Source organism: Sus scrofa, chromosome 8 (genome assembly GCF_000003025.6).
Source record: "Sus scrofa isolate TJ Tabasco breed Duroc chromosome 8, Sscrofa11.1, whole genome shotgun sequence".
NCBI classification, from domain to species: Eukaryota; Metazoa; Chordata; class Mammalia; order Artiodactyla; family Suidae; genus Sus; species Sus scrofa.
The window spans coordinates 75414590-75431621 of NC_010450.4; the positions used below are offsets into that span (position 1 = coordinate 75414590).

The window sequence follows — 17032 nt, forward strand, 5'->3', positions numbered from 1 at the left end:
TAGATAGATAGATGATGATAGACAGATGACAGATGATGGATAGACAGACAGACAGATGATAGATAGATAGATAGATAGATAGATAGATAGATAGATAGATAGATAGAGATAGCAAATGTCACACAAAATTCCACCATAGTTGTAATGAGGATAACTCACACTATATTTTCTACCTGTTGCTAATTTTCTTTCTTGAAGCTGATCAGTGCTTCAGTATTACAGCTGGCTCACCATGCAGATTATTAGAAGATTTAACCTTGGTTTATTTCTCTACTCAGCAAACGTTTCGACAATTTGATACTTATTATGTACCAGGTATGTGCAAGGAATAAAGAGATAATACCTTGGAGTCTACTGACAAATAAAAGCTGGATGAAGCACCAACTAAAAATTAGTTTTTCTCCTGCAGAAGCAAGAGCCCTCAAACTGACCTCTGATGGATTGGCCACTTATTTTTTTCTGGACAGCTGCAAGACTTTCTAGAGATCTGGGCAAAAAAACCCAGTATGAATCTGCATGGAATTCTGAAAGACCCTCAGAGACCAGAAATGTTACCTAGCACTAAACAGTCAGAAAGAAAAAATGCTATTTTCTTTACACAGTTTTGGCATTCAAAAATCAAATCCCGGGTGATCCCATTGTGGTTCAGTGGAAACGAATCCAACTAGTATCCATGAGGATGTGAATTCCATCCCTGGCCTCACTCAGTGGATTAAGGATCCAGCGTTCCCGTGAGCTGTGGTGTAGGTTGCAGAAGTGGCTCGGATCTAGCGTTGCTGTGGCTGTGGTGTAGGTCGGTGGCTACAGGTCTGATTCGACCCCTAGCCTTCAAACTTCCATATGCCACAGGTGCGGCCCTAAAAAGTAAAAACAACAACCAAACAAATCCAATTTCATAAAGTAATATGTATACACTGAACACACTGAAAAAATTATGGAGAGCGCTATACATTACCCAGTTACCAGCCGTTATCACAAGACAATGAAATAAAAGCTGATTCTTTTCTTTTACGTGCTTTCATCTCTTTCCCAAAATTCCTACCATGAACATGTTTAACATTTGCAATGAGAAAAATAAAGAGTATTTTTAAAATATTACTTTAAATCTATCGATTAACTATGAGGTGGTTCCCATTGCTCTTTAAATTACTGAAATGAAATCTAAAGAACAAGTCCACATTAAATTTGTCTGGCCCCCATGACAATTAATATTTAATGGAAGCAATAGAGAAGCGAAGCGCAAAGTCCATTTTGCGTTTGGTTTCTCTGACATCTCCAGTTTCCTTCGCCTAAATCTGCCCATTTTTCCCTTTGGCTGGCTACTGCCCCCTCCATTCTGCTCTCCCTGGTGTCTGGATGAGACAGGAAAAACACCGAATGCGTTGCCCAAGGACCAAAGCCTATGATGCACTTTTTTTTTTTTTTTTTTGACTTTTCTAGGGTCGCACCTGAGGCATAGGGAAGTTACCAGGCTAGGGATCCAATCGGAGCTGTAGTTGCCAGCCTATGCCAGAGCCACGCCAAGGCGGGATCCGAGCCATGTCTGCAACCTACATCACAGCTCACGACAATGCAGGATCCCTAACCCACTAAGTAAGGCCAGGGATGGAACCTGCAACCTCATGGTTCCTAGTCAGATTCGTTAACTACTGAGCCACGACGGGAACTCCTGTGATGCACGTTATGAATTTATTTCTTTGGAATAACATTCTGCAAACAACAGAAAAGTATACCCTGAGGTCCCCGCCAGTACCCATAATGGCAAAACAATCATTTATAAGCAACAATACCTAAGGAGATAGGTCATTTCTTAGAAAATAAAAATAACAGCTAACATCTACCACGTGCACCTGTCACCCTGTGAGGGCCCCCATGGCTCCCATTCTCACTGGCTCGGCTCTCTTGCCTCCCCAGCCTGCATGACCCAAGGGACTGTGCCCAGGGCCATGCTGACATTACTACACGCTGACATCCACATCAGATGCTGCGATGTAGACACTATGATCCCCAGCTTGAGGACAGGGAAATATTTGCAGTCAGAGTGAGGTGGCCAAAGATACCCAAGCACTTAACTGAGGTCCTTCTGACTCCGGAGCCCAATTAACCACATAGACCCAGTCCTGCCCGAGGTCCTGAAAAGATCACCTCCTTTCACTTGTGGTTCCCGGCTTTACAAAGAGAGACACATGAAAGCCATAAATATCTCCTTCTTTTAAACCGAATGTGTTCATTTGATGGATTATCTCTATTCTAATAATTAAAACCTGGATGTAGTATCTGCCTCTGACATGACTGTGTATAAAAAGATTTCTGGAGCCATGATGAGGAACCTCTAGATCTATACTTGTTTAAAAATCAATTCAGGAGTTCCCATCGTGGCTCAGTGGTTAACGAATCCGACTAGGAACCATGAGGTTGAGGGCTCGATCCCTGGCCTTGATCAGTGGGTTAAGGATCCAGCGTTGCTATGGCTGTGGTGTAAGCCAGCGGCTACAGCTCCGATTGGACCCCTAGCCTGGGAACCTCCATATGCCGCGGGAACGGCCCAAGAAATGGCAAATAGACCAAAAATAAATAAATAAATAAATAAAAATCAATTCAGCTCACAGATACTTTTATAACATTTCTGAAGGGGGGGGGGAAGAAGCCTTTTTAGAATCAGAAACAAGGCTTTTCAAAGAAAAATGCAACAATGCTGCAGGACTAGAAGACGAAGGCCAAGAGCAGCGTAACCAGACGCTAACTAGAACCTCCCACAGAGTGAAAGGCTGAAGATCAGCATCAAGGACATAGAAGGCGGCTTTCAAATTCTTCTAAACTGAGTATTTCATTGATTTTACTAGTTTCATTTTCCTAGAAATATATCATTTACTGTATCTTGCGTCATGGATCCTCTCTCAAGTAACTGTGGCTGGAAAAACCTACCAAGTACCCAGAAAGACAGCCCCTGTTCACCTCAAAATACACCCTTTAGTATTTTCTGTAAGGCTCACTGGGGACACACAGCCCTATTTTCTAAAAAGAGCAGTAAGTGTGGCTGAGTGGCTGGAGAGCACACCTGCAGAGGATGGATGGCAAGTGGGAGAGAGAAAGCCCTCGGCATGGATGGTCTCCTGGCAGAAAGCTGACTGACACAGTCATTTGAGACACCTCTTGGTCTGGGCTATTTCCTGATGAATGAACGCAGCCCAGGACTACAGATAATTCAGCTCTTATAAACCGATTTAGATTGTGATTCTCTCATAGGATAAAGAAAAGCCCAGAAGCATGGTTTTTTTTTTTTTTCCACTCAGGTATGGGTTTTTATAAAACAGCCCTCTAGATCAAACCGGAAGGGTTGGAGTAGTTTGAGTCAGCAAGTCACCCTTTATGTTATTCATGTTCTTGTGTTAGAAGAGACTTGGTTCCACCTAGAGCGATAAAGACCAGCATCGGACCAAGACTGGCCTTTCACGAAGGAACCTAGGACTTGATCGCAGCTCTCAAATTTAACCAAAACCCTTCCCGCTGCGTCTCATCCGCGGGCCACTCCAGGTAGGTCCTGGTGTTCATTATCTTCCGCAGCTTACAGAAACGCTGGGGAATGGCCTTCTTCTCGATGGGTTCCAGCAGAATGAGGATGGCGGTGTCATCGTTCTCATCAAAGAGACGGAAGTGGGAGAAGTCCAGCTCGTACTTGCACCACTCGCTCTTCACAAAGTTCTCGGAAAGCACGAAGATGGTTTTCTGGCTCTTTTCGATGGAGTCGATGATGTTGTCAATAATCCACTTGCCTGGAATGAAGTCGCGCTTATGAAGACACAACTTAAAGGGAGGCTGGAAGTGCTCCAGCTCCTGGACCATGAGGTTCTCCACCCAGTAGGAGTCCTGCTCACTGTAGGACACGAAAGCGTCATAGCACACGTCCCTGCGGGGAGCTTTCCGCGGCTTCCTCTTGGCCTGGAGCCAGGCCCACATCATCTTCATGTACCACAGTCCGTGGAAGTGGTGGCACAGAGCCCCCGTGAGCAGGAGCAGCAGGAAGAGGGCACAGCACACGACGGACACCACGGCCACCCTGTGGCACTCAGTGAGCGAGAGGCGGGTGTCCTGGACCCGCTGGCCCCGCACGTGGGATGGAGAGTCACACAGGTAGTTCTCCGGCCAGTCGCTCAGCACCTGGGCCAGCGCCTGCTGCCCCTGAGTGAAGGACAGGAAGTCACAGGAGCAGATGAAGTTGTTGCCTCCAGCTTCCAAAGTCTTCAGCTTTTGAAAAGAATCAAGTTGCTCCTTAGAGAAAGTATTGATCGTATTTCTGCTGATTCTCAGAACTGACAACATGGGTAGAAAGGAGGCATCTGGGAGCGTCTTCAACTTATTTCTGGAAATATAAAGTTCTTTGAGTTGTGGCAGACTCAAAGAAAACGAGTTGAGATTGTTATTGCTAATATCTAAAACTTCCAGGGTCTGGGGAAGACAATGGGTTAAACTGTGTATTCTCGTGCTGGATAAGTTCAAATATTTCATCTTTTCCGGCCACTGGCAAGTTTCCGGCATGGAATCAAAATTATTCTTACTGATATCAAGGTTAGTCAGGTTTTTCAGAGTAACCAAAACTTCTCCAGTTTTTTCTAATGATTTCAAATGATTTTGCCTTAAAATTAAAGTGTGTAGGAAGGGCCAGGCATGCTCACAGGCTGAGTTTTTCAAGTATTCTTCAGACATTAAATTTTCACTGAGATCTAAATATTCCAGTGATTTTAAATGCTGTGAAAGGGAACAGGGAACCAGAAAAACCTTACTGTTTTCTATTGTGATTCTTTTAACTGCTCCTGTGAGTGAATATATACTTCTTAGATCATAAAACAAGAAAAACTGTGGAATATGCAACCTCCGGACTGTTAATGTCTCCACATTACCGAGGGATTTAATTGTGTCCAAAGCAGATGTACTAAAATCACCACGTCCGTTAAGGGTGCAGTCATCAAACTCTACTTCTAAGGCTCCAGAAACATAATTTAACAGTTTCACAATTTCCGTAAAACTTGCGTCAGTGATTTCTGCCTTTCGAAACGTAAATTTTTTCATCACTGTGCTGGGTTCATTGATGGATACGTCTGAAAAATTGAAAGTGCTAAAATCAGTGTTTCTCAGTTCTAAATATTCCAAGGAACTTAAAAGATCTACGAAAATCTTCGGCAGCAGAGCAGGCCGCCTCATGTGAAGAATCAGATGGCTGATGTTCTGAATTGACCTCAGACTCTTTGGCGCGTACCTCTGCAGATGTGAGGCACCAATCTCAAGTTCCTGGAGAAAAGTGAGCCCCTGGAAATCCTTGGCCTGAATCTCAGCGAAGGTGTCATTATTGCCTATTTTCAGGATTCGCAGATTTGGGAGATGAGAAAAAAGCGGTGTTTCCCCGAGTGTTTTGTAAGGATTTCCCAGTAAGTTTAAGAATTTCAAGGTGGAAAGGGACTTGAACCAAGAGGATGATAAGTTAGACAAGTGATTATAGGATAAGTCCAGATGTTCGAGACTTCCCAGGGAAGAAAAAGAATCTTCCTCCACGGTATGAATGCTATTGGCCCCCAGCCTCAGAGCTCTGAGGTTCACGCATTTCCGCAGGTCACTGCTGCCCACATAGGCGATCCTGTTATTGGACAGGTCAAGGCTTTTCACAGCTGCCGTGAGCCCTGAGGGGATGGAGCTCAAAGATCTGGAGCGGCCGTCGCAGACACCAGCAGGGTCACAAGACAGAGAAGAAGCCTGATGGGGGGCTCCTTCCTTGGAGAGGCTGATTACAATCCCCAAGACCCATGCTGTCCACAAAGCACATGGCATGGTCCAGAGAGTTGACCTACAAGTGAAAGAGGTGCAAGTGAGTGACTGTGTTTAACAGTGAGATGTTTTATAAGATGTAACGCACACTTGTGTGTGCGCGCGCGCACACACACACACACACACAGAGCTACCAAGATAGAACAGAGGCAAATGGAACATATGACCTGGGGGGGGAGGTGTAAAAAATGAATTCTTGACACACTGAGCAACACTAACGCAGACAGGCTGCCCCTGAGCAAAGACTTAAAAGCAGAGCAGCATCTGGGAATACAGAGCAGGACCAAGCATGGCTTGAAAGAACTGAGTAAAGGCGTGAAAGAAGCAAGCGTTTTAAGAAACGGGCAAGGCTTAACCCTGCGGATGTACTGCCACCTATTTGTACCCTTCAGACCTTACACAGGAGCACGCCTCTTCCCTGCCCCCATGCTGCCTGGAGTTAGGGAGCTCACAGAACCCAACCACAGCTCTCAGCGAACACCTTTCATTGAACGCAGTTCCAGAAGGAGCATCCTCTTCAACCAAAAGGAAAAAGGTCCAAGCTTGTCCGTCTGTCTCCCACCCACTAGCAGATGGGAGGATGCTGAGATGCTGAGAACCCCAGGCAGAGCAAGGCGGCTTGCTGGGCCCCAGGGCCATCAGAACCTTCCCTTCCTGCAGAGAACTGAGTGCAGAAAGCAGTGTTTAATTGAATTGGCATGACTTTTTTTTTTTAGGGCTGCACCCGTGGCATATGGAGGTTCCCAGGTTAGGGGTCAAATCAGAGCTGCCAGCCTACACCACAGCCACAGCAATGCCAGATCCTTAACCCAATGAGTGAGGCCAGGGATGAAACCCACATCCTCATGGATCCTAGTCGGGTTTGTTAACTGCTGAGCCACGAAGGGAACTCCGTTTCTTTTGTTAGTTTTGCTAAGTTGTGCTTTTCAAGGCATTTACCATTTTCTTCTAAATTTTCAAATTAACTGATATAGTTAATTACGCACTCTTTTTTTTTTTTTTCTTTTTTGGCCACTCGGTGGCATACGGAGTTCCTTGCCTGGATTAGACCCTAGCCAGAGCTGCAACCTACCCCACAGCTATGGCAACACAGGGTCCCTAACCCACTGTCCCTGACCAGGAATCGTACTCACGTCCTGTGGATGCAGAGACACCATAGATGCCATTGCACCACAGCAGGAACTCCCCTCATTATTTTAATGTCTGCAGGATGCCGACATTATTGGTTAGAAGAGTTACTTGTGCCTGCTTTCTTTCTTGTCTTGACAGAGGTTTATCCTTTTATTAGCATTTTTCAAAAAACCAACTTCTTACTTTATGGAGCCTTGATTTATTTTCTATCTCATTAGTTTCTCTTCTTATATTACTCTTCCCTCCTTTCTGCTTTCTGTAGATTTACATTACTGTTCTTATTCTAATTTCCTGGCATAGACGCCCTCTCATTAATTTTTAACCCTTCTTTACTTTGAATATGTCCATTTTAGGACATGACTTTTCACCTAAGTGCTAGTTTAACTGCCCACGTCTCTCTCTTCTATTCTTTCCATACTTTTGTCTGTTCAAGTTTCAGTCTAGATATTTTCTTCTGATCTGTTTGCTGGTTTATTTTTCTTTCTCTCGCTATGTTTAATTTGCTATTAAATGCATCCACTGCTTTTAAGTTTTTTGATCTCTACAGTGTTCACTTATATAATTTCTCTTTGGTTCTTTTTCACATCTGCTATATCATTTTCATAGCTTCAGATTCTCTGCAAACATTTTCAGCTTTGTCTTTTATCACTGTGAATACACGTTAAGCACAGTCTGTCTGGCAGGCTGCACGGCACTTCTGACAGCCTTAGAAGATGAGAGAGTTAAAGGTTAACGTCTGGGGCAGGCATGGGTAAGAGAGATAAGACTGAACTTGAGGAGAGTAAATTCTTACAGAGACTGCAACTCAGCTTTGATTTATCTGGATGGCTCAGGCCGCCACAATCTCTGAATGCAGACTAAGATTATTGCTGGGACAGCGGTGCTCATGAGTACCTGCAGAAGCCAAGGAATAGTTTCTCCAGAAGAAGATTACATCACCCGAGTCCTTAAATTTCTTTCTTTGAACACTTTTTCACATAGAATGTCTAGCATAAAATTTTATTTATTTATTTATTGTCTTTTTTTTTTTTTTGCCATTTCTTGGGCCGCTCCTGCGGCATATAGAGGTTCCCAGGCTAGGAGTCGAATCAGAGCTGTAGTCACTGGCCTACACCAGAGCCACAGCAACACGGGATCTGAGCCACATCTGCAACCTACACCACAGCTCACGGCAACGCCGGATCCTTAACCCACTGAGCGAGGCCAGGGGATCGAACCCGAAACCTCATGGTTCCTAGTTGGATTTGTTCCTACTGTGCCACGATGGGAACTCCAACTGGCATAAAAATTAAAAACAACTGGGCACTAAAGGAAGCAAGATGGCAAAGCATGAGAAGAACAGAAAGAACAGAGAACAGAAACTAACCCATAGAAGGCTATAAACCTAGCCTCGCCCCTACTGCTAAAACTCCCAGAGTTTAAGATGAGATGGCTATCACCATTTGGTACTATATCTACCCCATTGTCTTTCTGCATAATCAGTTACTGAAAAAAAAAAATCAAGTCCTTTTAGTATAATTGTTCTGGACAACCAAGATTTATTTGATTTTTTTTCCATGTTGTAACATATTACACAAATCCTAAGAAAGCGATACCAATTTCCATCTAAGACTTAAGCTCAAATACATCCATTTTAAAAATTGTCCTAGGCTTTTCTCTTTACAAAGGTAAAATTTATAAAAGCAGAGATCTTGTGCTATTTCATACAAATATTATATGGTACCTATTTCATGGTGGGTTTTCAACAAATGATAATTATTGATGATGCTAAAACTACAGTTAACAACTTGACACTTGAGGTCAGATTTATTTGCCTTTCCTTCCATTTCCCTAATACATTACAGCAGCAGACAGAGAATTCCTCAAAGTAAAACACTGAGAATGGAAGGGTGAGGGCCCAAGTTAGACTGGGTGGAGTCAGATCTTATGAAAATTGTGGATCTGGACCGAGTATAAGAATCATCTCCAGGGGAGTTCCCATCATCGTGGCTCAGTGGTTAACAAATCCGACTAGGAACCATGAGGTTGCGGGTTCCATCCCTGGCCTTGCTCAGTGGGTTAAGGATCTGGCATTGCCGTGAGCTGTGGTGTAGGTCGCAGACATAGCTCAGATCTGGCGTTGCTGTGGCTCTGGCATAGGCCTGCAGCAACAGCTCTGATTAGACCCCTAGCCTGGGAATCTCCATATGCTGCAGGTGTGGCCCTAGAAAAGGCAAAAAAGACAAAAAAAAAAAAGAAAAAAGAAAAGAAAAAGAAATTCCTTATCTAGCCCCAAAACAATGGGAAAACATCTTCAAAGGGCTGAGGAAACATACCTGTCAGTCTAGACTTCTACAACCATTTAAATGATCATCCAAGATAAAGAACTACAGATATACAGTGGAATAGTATTCAGCCATAAAAAGAATGAAATAATACCATCTTCAGCAACATGGGTGCAACTAGAAATTCTCCTACTAAGTGAAGTCAGTCAGAAAGAGAAAGACAAATACCATATGATACACTTACAGGTGGAATCTAAAATATGGCACAAATGAACCAATCTGCAAAACAGAAAAACTCAAAGAGGACACTGGGAGTTCCCGTCTTGGCTCAGCGGAAACAATTCCGACTAGAAACCATGAGGTTGCATGTTTGATCCCTGGCCTCGCTCAGTGGGTTAAGGATCGGCATTGCCTTGAGCTGTGATGTAGGTCGCAGACATAGCTCGAATCTGGCATTGCTGTGGCTCTGGTGTAGGCCGGCGGCTACAGCTCTGATTAGACCCCTAGCCTGGGAACCTCCATATGCTGTGGGTGCGGCCCTAAAAAGACAAAAGACAAAAAAAAAAAAAAAAAAAAAAAAAAAAGGAGAAGACTTGTGGCTGCCAAGGGGGAGGGGGAGGGAAGGACTGGGAGTTTGGGGTTGGTAGATGAAAATTATTGCATTTAGAATGGATAAGCAACGAGGTCTTCCTACTAACCTCAGGGAACTATATTCAGTCTCCTGGGATAGACCTCGATAGAAGATAATATGAGAAAGGGAATGTATATATACATGTGCCTGGGTTGCTTTGCTGTACAGCAGAAATCGGCACAACACTGTAAATCAACTATACTTAAATAAATAAATAAGACATAAATGAACTTATTTACAAAACAGAAACAGACTCACAGACATAGAAAAACAAACTTATGGGGAGTTGCCGTCGTGGCTTGGCGGTTACCGAATCTGACCAGCGTCCACGAGGACCCAGGTTCAATCCCTGGCCTTGCTCAGTGGGTTAAGGATCCAGGATTGCCATGAGCTGTCATGTAGGTCCCAGATGTGGCTCGGATCCCTCACTGCTGTGGCTGTGGTGTAGGCCGGCAGCTACAGCTCCAATTCAACCCCTAGCTTGGGAACTTCCACATGCCTCGGGTGTCCCTTAAAAGATGAAAAAAAAAACAAACTAATGTTACCAAAAGAGAAGGGGGTAGGGATAAAATCAGGAATATGGGATTAAGAGACATACACTGCTGCATATAAAATAGATAACAAAGATTTACTGTATAACACAGGGAATTATACTCAATGTCTTGTAATAACCTATAATGGAAAAGAATAAATAAATATATATATATACACACACACACACACACACACACACATGTATAACTAAATCACTTTTCTGTACACCTGAAACACAATACTATAAATCAATTATACTTCCATAAAAATTAATTTAAAATAAATTATTATCTGAGAGTAAAGATGAAATAAACAATGTCATATATTCAAGACATTAAAAAGAATTTTATCCATAGAACTTCATTGAAAAAAGTACCCAAAAACATATGTTCTTTGGCAATATGGGAAATAAACCTGTTAAGAGTAGGCATCAAGAAAAAAAAAGTTAATTAATTAATTAATTTAAAAAGGAGTTCCCGTTGAGGCGAAGCAAAAGTGAATCCGACTAGTACCCATGAGGATGCAGGTTCAATCCCTGGCCTCACTCAGTGGGTTAAGGATCCGGTATTTCTCTGAGCTGTGGTGTAGGCCGCAGATGCTGCTCTGATCCAGAGTTGCTGTGGCTGTGGTGTAGGCTGGCAGCTATAGCTCTGACTGGACACCCAGCCTGGAAACTTCCATATGCCACAGGTGCCGCCCTATAAAGCAAAATAAAATAAAATTTAAAAGAGTAGGCAGCAAGCAACAATTTTTTAATGCAATGACAGATAAGAAAGAAGACAGCACTCAGAAACTCAGACGTGGCTTTTCAGTATGAGAAAAAAAATAACTGAATTTAAAATGATTTCATGGAGATAAAAACATAAATTTGACAAGCAAGCCTATATGGATGGAATAAATACAACCTAGATTTACTAAAAGTTCTTCAAAGAGGCAGTCACACGCAGGATGCTGCATACATAAATTATGCTCAATCACTGAAATCAAAACTGGATACTTAACCAAGCAAGTCAAATTCTTAAATAAAATAATGAAAAACAATTACCTGATAACTTAGAAACTTCCAAAAGGCCTTGTCAACCTCAGGGCTTTTTCATAAAATGGGAACATTATAAAAAGTTTACAGATACAAATGTTCTCTGCCTAAAACAGGAAGAACTTAAAATGTTGGTGAATAAATCATTTGCAAATAGGATGTTTGCCATGGGTTTTGTTTGTTTGTTGTTTGGGCTTTTTTTTTTTTTTTTTTTTGGTCTTTTGTCTTTTTAGGGCAGCACCCACGCATATGGAGGTTCCCAGGCTAGGGGAATTGGAGCTGTAGCCGCCAGCCTACACTACAGCCACAGCAACGCCAGATCCAAGACGCGTCTGGGACCAACACTACAGCTCACGGCAACACCGGATCCTTAACCCACTGAGCGAGGCCAGGGATCGAACCCTCAACCTCATAGTTGCTAGTCGGGTTCCTTAACCACTGAACCACGACGGGAACTCCGGGTTGATTTTTGTTTTTGGTTTGTTTGGTTTTTTGTTTTTTGGGGGTTTTTTTGTGGGTTTTTTTTTTTTTTTTTTTTTTTTTTTTTTTTTTGTCTCTCAGGCCATTCTATGTCCCGGTTGTTTTGTTTTGGTAAAGATTTGAGTAAGTAACCATACAGACATGACCTCCTGCAAGATTACAAGGATCTCGCCCAGCTGAACTGTTTACATCTAAAACAATTTTTCTCTCTCCCCCAGCCCCGCCCCCTTTTTCAAACCAGATAAACACTATCCTGGCTGGCACGGAAGTTCCAAACACAAGTTCTCATTTCCAGAAGTTTAAAAAGTTGTAAGGGCGTGAAGCCCACCCTGGCGCAGAGGCCAGGTGGGGGCTCGAGAGTCCTGGGCTGATCCGAGTCCTGACCCTGTCCCACTTTGAAGCCCTGGCGACCGAAACCTCACCTTTGGAAGCAGCCCTAGCGGTAAGTAATGAGCGCAAAAGTACCCCAAACAAGACGCAAAGACGTACCTGCGCACCCGGCAAAGCCTGAACCAGGTCCCGGTTGCCCGCGCCCGGAGCGAACTCGGCAGAGGCTGCCAGGGAGCACAGAGCAGCGGACGAGGCGGGCGGTCCTTCGGCCACCCGGGCCCCGCCCCTCCAGGCCCCGCCCGCCCCCGCCCTCTGGGACGCCGCAACCCGCAGCGGGAGGAAACCTCCGACGGCGACCCCCTCGGAGACTGTAGGGCGCTGGGCCCCGCCGCGGCTCGCGGGCACCCGGACGCCGTGGGCTGGGCGTACCTCGGCCGCGCCAGGTCCCCTTCCTGGAGGCCCGAGGTGTGGTGTCCGCCCGGACCCTGCTGCGGGATCGTGGACTCCCTCGCATCCCGAAGTTCCCCTCGCCCCCCGGCCCTCGCTGCGATTCCGCCCCGTGCCGCCGACTGGGAAGCGGGGACTCCCGGCGCCCGCGTCCGTGCCGCGGCCACCCTCGGGGGCCGCCAGACCCGGAGAGCCCTGCCGAGCAAGGATGCCTGGAATGTACCTTTGGCCCGACGTACTGCGAGGCCGCTCAGTCGCAGCCTGGCCGCGCCTTTTGCCGCCACCGGCCGGGACTCGCCCGCGCCGCGGAAGAGGGGACAGACCCGTCCGCGCCTGTGGCGGGGGCCCCCGCCTCCACTCTTCCCCGCGGGCTCCGTGGGGTGACCGTAAATCAGGTCGTGCTCCGACCGCCGCCTCCTGCCAGGCCCGGGTTGGAGAGGGCACTGGGCCCTGGGTGGGTGGAGATGCTCGAAGCCCCGGTGTGGGATTTCCCCAAACACCAAGGCAGATTTTGAAACCAAAGAGAAGGCTTATTACCCAACTGGTGTTTTCTTGAAGCCACGGGCAGCCTCGTATTACCTTGCAGCACACCGTCTTTAAACTCCATTTCCCGGTTTTTCTCCATCCTTGGAAGCCGCAACGAGAGGCTCACCAATCCCGCCTCCCACCGCCCCGCCTCCATAGCCCCGCCCCACAACCACGCCCCCCTCCACAACCCCGCCCCCTTTTCCACGCTGTTCAGGGATCAATTGTCTCTGGGGTCCACCTCCACCTGGAAGTCTATGTTCTCCTGTATTAAAATAACTCACCAATCGCTACCCAGACCAAAGCAGCAAGATTTTGCCTGGGGAGCAGAAAAGGATTGCCCGGATTTTTTCAAAAATGTCAACTCTGGGGCAGTCTCCCGTCCTTAGTCCTTGCTCTCCCTGTGAAAAGCTGTGGGCTCCCGCTCACAGCTAAGATTTTGAACCTACGCCCTTCCCTTGCGCAGTTCCATCTGTTTCTCAAAGTGAGTAATTCCCCAAACAGTCTTAGATTGACTTCCTTCATTGCCACGGAAACCTGTGAGGCATGTTCAGAAGGGAAACAAGCTGCTTTTTAGAAATTCTGCTGCCTTCATAAACTACATTTTCTTTTCACAATTACATCTGACCTTCCCAGACCGAGATTGGCGGCTGAAGAAGCAGGCTCGTTCCTCTTTTACACAGGAGGAAATGCCATGCAAATCATAAATGGCAGAATTGAGATTTGAAACCAAAGTTCTACCCTCCGCCCAGGGTTCTTTCTGTGACCCTATTTCACATGCCTAGTTCTCATTAAAGGTTCCAACCCAGGGCGAACTTAATCTATAGTCATTAATGTGAACTCGAGAGGGTGGAATCTAGTTTTCTATACAGTTTACTGACTCCTGTGTAGATGTTCTGGACCATCTCAGACCATTCTTCGCCAGCCGTCTGAAATATTTTCTTTTATTACTTCAAACTTTCCACCTCTCTTCCTCCCGATTACTCAAGTGTGTCTTTGACAAAACTTCCTTTTTTTTTTTCCTTAGCCCCGGGACTAAAACATTCTGTACTTTCTCTATGTATCTTTCCTGGTTGAACGGTCTAGATTGACTGACGCTGTTGCTTTGTAATCCCAAAGTCAATTCAAATAGCTGGAAAAGTTTGTAGAAATTATTTATCCGCAAACTGTTACCAGAGTTACCTACAGACTGGGAAGATTCTTCTACACTCTCAGCAGAGCTATTAGCACATTGTACTCTGGGGCATTCTTCCCCGTGTTCAGGGCTTAATGTGTTCAAAGCATTCTCACATAAATCTTTCCTCCGAATAATACATGAAATAAATAGTTCTGGAGTTCCCATCATGGCTCAGTGGGTTAAGGATCTGGCATTGCTGCAAGCTGTGGCATAGGTTGCAGACATGGCTCGGATCTGGCGTTGCCGTGGCTGTGGTGTAGGCCTGCAGCAAGTCCGATTCAACCCCTGGCCTGGAAACTTCCATATGCCACAGGTGCGACCATGAAAAGAGTAAATAAATAAATAAATAAATAAAAAGTTCTGATATTATTACACCTTCAGTTCAAGTGATTAAAGAACTTGCCTCATGGAAACAACCTACATGTCCATCGACAGAGGAGTGGATCAAGAAGATGTGGTACATATACACAATGGAATATTACTCAGCCATTACAAGGAATGAAATAATGGCATTTTTAGCAACACGGATGGACCTAGAAATTATCATGCTAAGTGAAGTCATGAGACGCCAATGAGACGCCAACATCGAATGCTGTCACTGACATGTGGAATCTGAAAAAAAGAGCACAATGAACTTCTTTGCAGAACAGATACTCACTTACAGATTTTGAAAAATGTATGGTTTCCAAAGGAGACAGGTTGGGGAATGGGGGGATGTGCTGGGGGTGTGGGATGCAAATCCTATAAAACTGTATTGTGATGATCATTGTACAACTATAAATGTAATAAATTCATTGAGTAATTTAAAAAAACACAAAGTATAACCCCCCCCCAAAAAAGAACTTGCCTCAAGTCACGTGGCTTGGCAAGTAGCAAATCCCAGGTTAGACTCCGAAACTCCCTACCTTTTTGCTTTGCTTTGCTTTGCTTTTTTTTTTTTTACCATAGATCACAGTTTTTTATTCTTATGACATAAGCAAAGAGAAAAACCCCACATTCATATGAAAAATTCCAACTAGACTCACAGGAATTCAGTCTTTATTTGTAATGGAAAGTCCCAGCCTCCTGTTGCTGTCCAGGGCACATCCACGTCCACACCCGCACTCACACTCAGGCAGCGCTAGGCTGGGGGTCCTGGACCATCAGTCCTGCCCGTAGAACTGAGGCAAACTAGCTCAGAGTGCTGACCTAAGATGGTCCACCTGACGTAAGGTATAGGCAGAAGCCTGACTTCTAGACCCGTGCCCCACCCCCCTCCTTCCGGGCATGTGTTCGAGGTTCAGGTCCCTCCTCAGCTCCACACACAACAGTGGGGAGTGGAGCTCTCCTTGGGGGTGGGGGGCGCCAGCAGACATTCACCCTCAGTCACAAAGGGGAGGGGGACTAGTTACATCTATGTCACGTTTATAAAATAAGAATTACATTCTGTGTTTCCAGAAGGAGCTCCAGTCCCTTGGAAAAGCTGCCTGGGACAGCATTTGAGCCTCTCCTTCACACAGGCGTAACTTAACTATACAGCTAATTTCTAGTCAATAGCATTTATACTTAACCACCTAAATGAACCAAGCTTGAAGGAATTTAAAAGGCAATGTAGCTTAAATACGGAAATAAATATTGTATTTTGTTTAAAAAATGTTTACATATTTTTTTCTTTTAACTTAGACACACGCATTCATACTTCTCCCAAAGAGGATGGGTCAGGCAGTGAGGCTCTTGGGCCTGGGGTACATGGTCTGGGGACAAAGAAAGGAAGGGGCCGGGGGAGTAAGGTACACTTTTAAAATGTGGCTTATTTTGGGTTTTCTAACTTACACTACAGGTGATCCGGCCTACAGTGAGGTTAGGCAGGTGGGAAAGAGAGAGGGAAGAGGGTTTTGCTTCTCGGCCCCATCCTCCTAGGCTGCCAGCCCTTTAAGTCAAAACGCCATGTGAAAATTCAAGATTCGGCACTTGTAGCCATAAAGCGGTGCTACTTTCCACATTCAATTAGCGAGGCCCCAGAAACTTGAGAAACAGTTACGTCTGGCACGACCAACATGCCACCACTCATATAATTCAACTCTTCCTCCAAACTTGATTCAAAGAGCAACAGACATAGCATCGGACAAAGTAACACAAGACAAGGCTTTAAACATATGACCCAGGAGAGGCAGACAAGCCCAGGGAGGCCAACAGGGAAGGTGGGTGAGGAGGCAGCTGAAAGCAGCTGCAGGCATCCTGCCTGTTCCAAGATTTTTCCTTTCCCAGAGTGAGGGGTCACCCCTGGATCTGCCAGGCTAACAGTCTTGAGCCACCAAGCTTGTGGGGGGCCAAACTGGCAGAGAGGGTTGGAGATGAAACAGCAGCTTGGGACTTAGCAGGAGCAGCACCCATTGGGGTCTCCAAGGCAAAGCTAGATTCAGGATTATTCTAAAGGGAATTGATCCTGCAAGGAGTTGGTGAGGGACGAAGCCGCAGGAATGGGGGAACCGAGTCTTCTAATGGGACAAGAGGGGGAGAAGCACTTTTTATAGCCAAGCCAAGCAAGGTAAAGCCATAGGGATGAGCTGCTTCCCCCAAACCCATCAAATTTGTATCAGAGATGCAAGTGATGTGGGCTCTACCTGCCACCCGCCAGCAGAGGTGGCTCTCAGGGAAACGGCAGGGAAGGGAAGCGCCTG

The 17032-nt window shown here is 45.4% G+C and overlaps 1 protein-coding gene across 5 annotated transcripts; it reads right to left on the reverse strand.

Annotated features, from left to right (window-relative positions):
• On the reverse strand, positions 1668-13781 carry TLR2 (toll like receptor 2). 5 transcript variants are annotated; one of them, XM_005653576.3, is made up of 2 exons: positions 12383-12505; positions 1668-5836 (listed from the first exon to the last, which is right to left on the reverse strand). In XM_005653576.3, exon 2 carries the CDS (start codon positions 5818-5820, stop codon positions 3463-3465), a length of 2358 nt encoding a protein of 785 aa, XP_005653633.1. In that variant the 5' UTR covers positions 5821-5836; positions 12383-12505; the 3' UTR covers positions 1668-3462.

What these genes read in the sequence shown, in the direction of transcription:
- TLR2 (XM_005653576.3), bottom strand. Translation starts at nt 5,820, where the DNA reads ATGCCATGTGCTTTGTGGACAGCATGGGTCTTGGGGATTGTAATCAGC.